The sequence below is a fragment of the Silene latifolia genome, chromosome 7 (genome assembly GCF_048544455.1).
Source record: "Silene latifolia isolate original U9 population chromosome 7, ASM4854445v1, whole genome shotgun sequence".
Lineage (NCBI taxonomy): Eukaryota > Viridiplantae > Streptophyta > Magnoliopsida > Caryophyllales > Caryophyllaceae > Silene > Silene latifolia.
Window position 1 is genome coordinate 101,775,107 of NC_133532.1, and position 3,907 is coordinate 101,779,013.

At 35.6% G+C, this 3,907-nt stretch overlaps 1 protein-coding gene across 1 annotated transcript; it reads left to right on the forward strand.

Moving 5' to 3' along the window:
• Positions 1 to 2,982: 2,982 nt before the first annotated feature.
• On the forward strand, positions 2,983 to 3,531 carry LOC141590425 (uncharacterized). Its single transcript, XM_074411019.1, has one exon. The coding sequence runs from the start codon at positions 2,983 to 2,985 to the stop codon at positions 3,529 to 3,531; it is 549 nt and encodes a 182-aa protein (XP_074267120.1).
• Positions 3,532 to 3,907: the final 376 nt, after the last annotated feature.

The following is a 3,907-nucleotide window of genomic DNA, read 5'->3' on the forward strand; positions in this document are numbered from 1 at the left end:
GATTAATTGTTCAGATGACGGATTCCTTGGTGATTTTGTATAATCTTTTCCTTCTTTTTACTTTCATTTTTTAAGTTTGGCTGATTTATGTCGAAACAATTTTGGCGAGAGGAAATAGAGAGTAAAAAAACGGAGATGATCCAACATATTATTAGGTTATAAATTTATAATATGACACAATTGCTTAAAACACGTACATTAATACTCGTAATATAATTTGAAGATTTCCCGCTTCTTTTCACCAAAAAAAACTATAATTTGAAGATTTTCGTCTAAGAAGAACGAATGTTATTATTTTTTAGACAATTATAGCCTATTATTTGTAATTAATCTTTCTGCTAGAACGTATAAAAAGAGGGATATGAGATCTTTATCATTTTTTTTACACTAGGTCTCATGAGAGACGGTATCTCACTAAATTTATTAAGAGATCATTTACAAATTGATGGAAAAATGGTATACAAAGAAATAAAATGGGTACGTATACTATAAAATGGGCTACTAATAAAAATGGTTATAATGTATGATAAAATAGGTACGATTGTTATTAAATTATGTACCAAATGAAATAAACATTTTAAACCACAATCAATAACAAAAGGGGCACAAAACATATATATAAAAGGATACGATAAAGTACTCTCAATAATTTAGTGAGAAACCGTTTCTCAATAACATAACTGCTAATACAAAAATGATTTAAGAATAAAAGAGATGTCTACTTTGAGAAATACATTTTTTTTAACATACTTAAAATACAAAAATAACTGAAACAGCAAAATATGAAAAAAATTTCTATTACGAAAGTTTTGGGAAATTTATGCATTCTTAGGAAATGACTTATTTGCCTTTCAAAAAAAAAAAAAAAAAAAAAGGAAATGACTTATTTTGTGAGTTTAATTGTGTTGTATCCTCACTTCTCCTCATTGTTTGGGCCTGCATTTTTCAACAAATAACCATTTTAAGACAAAAAATAAAATTAATGCTTGTTTAAAGTTCTGAAATCGATCTTGTCTAAAGGACCGGATCGGAGTTTCTAATCTTGAGGTCCTCGTAAAAATTTTTACAAGCCTCAACAAGCCATTGTTCATAACTTATGTGCCCAAAGGTCGGGTTTGACCCAATCCTTGGGCGGTTGTACATTCATCAAGTTTTCGTATGCTTTACCCATTATTTTCGGCATTTGCTCTCACATACACATTTCTTCCGCTTGCTCCGGTCCTTTTTTTCCCGTCTCCTCTTTTTTTCTCGCTCTTTTATTTTTTCCTTCTGTCTGTTTTGACTAAAATCAACAAACGAGTTAAGTTCTTTAATACGATTTGTTTTCTTCTAATAATGGGAAATAAATCAACTCAAATCCTAAGATTCTACGAACTTACCACCAAATTTCCTTCAACAGAGGATTTAGGAAATGTGATATCATAAACTTTGTAGTTTTCACCTTTATATAATACCTCATTTCCTTGTTCAGTAAATGTCCAGTTTGTAGATTTTTTTCTTGATCGTTTTTTCGATTCTATTGGTTCCTGTCCATTATTAATTACTATCCATTAAACATCATATTCTCTAGGAAAAAAAATAGGACCAAGTATTTAAAATAATACTAATAATATTTATTTTCGAAGGTGGCAAATATATTATCCGTCTTAAGATTAAAACTTACCTTAGCAACACTAGGATGGATTCCACGGAACACAAAATCGTCAACTGTAATTATAGAGCGAAACGACAAATAATTGCTCGCTATGTGATAGAAAGTCTGCAATGCAAAAAAAAAATAAAAAAAAATACATGTCACATATTTATTCTAATAAAAATAAATGTACGAGTATAATTTTTATTAAATTTCATTTTTTAAGATGTTAATTGTATTATTATACCATGTCAGCTACATCTCCTTGACTTCTTAGCTTCTTCTTGATAATCCATCCTTTTAGAAGACTAGCATCTCTTACATTTATATTTTCATGGAAAATATCGTCACGAATCGCAAAGACATCCAAATCGTAAAACTATCTTATTAGGGAAGATGAAAAACTAATGAAAATTACGATGAAAAACTAATGAAAATTACATATAAACTTAATATATTAGTACGTACCTCATGATTTTCGGGGTTCTTTGTAACATAATTACTTTCCATGTACTCGTTACTTGTTCCATCATCGAGCAACTCTTCAATCTTTGGACATACAATTTGTTGGAAATAGAGGCTTTGAGAGCTTTTTTCTTAGTTTCCATTTGTCCCACATTGGTGAGGAAGTGGGTGTTTTATGGGTTTATATAACACCCCTTCCCTTACCTTATCACTAGTGGTCATGGGGAGTCTTTTGTAGAGACTTTGCGAGGTGCTTAATTCAGCTCGCACACGCGCGCGTGCCCGTGCCCGACCCGGCCCGGATCCGGATTCGTGATTCGGGATTTGGCAATCGCCTGCGGCGGGCTGTGCCTATCTTTTTGGGCCGCATCTGAGTTTTGTTTTGGGCTGTGTTGTTGAGTTGAATCGGTCGGTCAACCGATCACAACATGAGGGTCATGCTCCACGTTTGTAGCCCTTGACCGCAACTTCCTAGGAGTCGGTTTTGCCACTACATTGCTGCGTTTTGGCTATAAATAGGAGCCCGACTTCTCTATCAAAACACACGAAAAAAACATAAACTCTCCTCTCTCGATCTTCTCTCGCTCTCTCAATTTTACGGGTATTCTTTGTTGATATCGTTCCGGTCTTACAAACTCGAGTGGGCGAGTTTGTCGAGCAACGAGAGTGTAATCCTTGGGGACTACCGGTCGCAAATGATCGCCACCACGGTCGCACCGGAGAAATAGTTTTTAAGGCAGCGGTTCCGCACCGCGTCACTACCTTTCCTCTGTCGGTATATCTGATCTCTGGCATTTATTCGTTACTGCATTCCTTTCGTAATTCGTTACTGTTTCAGAATTTACGAACAACAATTTAAAAACTATTTATTTAGTGCAGTAGCCATGTCTGTGATTTCGAAAATTGTACCTGATATTTCGAAAATTGAGCAATTAGATGGTCAGAATTATAAACGTTGGTCCCAGAAACTGTTGATGTTTTTTGAGCAGTTGGAAATTGATTATGTTTTGTTTAATGACCCGCCAAAACCTATTGTTCCGTCTGATGCTGAGACTACCCCTCCTCCCTCTAAAGATGTTAAGTCCAATGAAGAGGTTATTGCTAAATTTGTTAAGGACAACAAAACTGCTAGGTGTCACATACTTAATAACATGGTTAACCCGCTGTTCGATTTATTTGCTGATAATAAATCGGCTAAAGTCATCTGGGAGTCCTTACTGAAAAAATATGGGGCTGATGACACTGGGAAAAAGAAATATGTTGTGGGTAAGTGGCTGCAATTTAAGTTGGTGGATGGGAAATCTATTATGGAACAGGTCCATGTCTATGAAAATTTGTGTGCTGATATTGTTAGTGAGGGCATGAAATTAGACGACCTTTTTGTTGCTAATGTCTTTGTTGGAAAAATTCCCTCCCTCCCGGTCCGAGTATAGAAATCAGCTAAAACACAAAAAGAAAGACATGTCCCTTATGGAACTTATCAGTCATATGAGGACCGAAGAGGCAAATCGCCTCAAAGACAACCCCGCTTTTTTACCGTCCGTGAATGCATCTTCTTCTTTGTCAAAAAGCTAATTTGGTTGAGTCCGTGGTCCGTCAAATGCTTTCTGAAAAGTTCAAGGGTAAGGGTAAGGCCAAGGTTGGTCAGGGTAAGGGCAAAGGAAAGAAGACTGATCAAGGGAAGTACACCAAGCCGGTTGCAAAGATTCAGAAGCCTAAGGGTCCTTTGGTTTGCTATGTTTGTGGGAAACCGGGTCACAAAGCCTACCAAAGGTGCATCGATAAGAAGACTGCTGAAGTCAAGTGAAG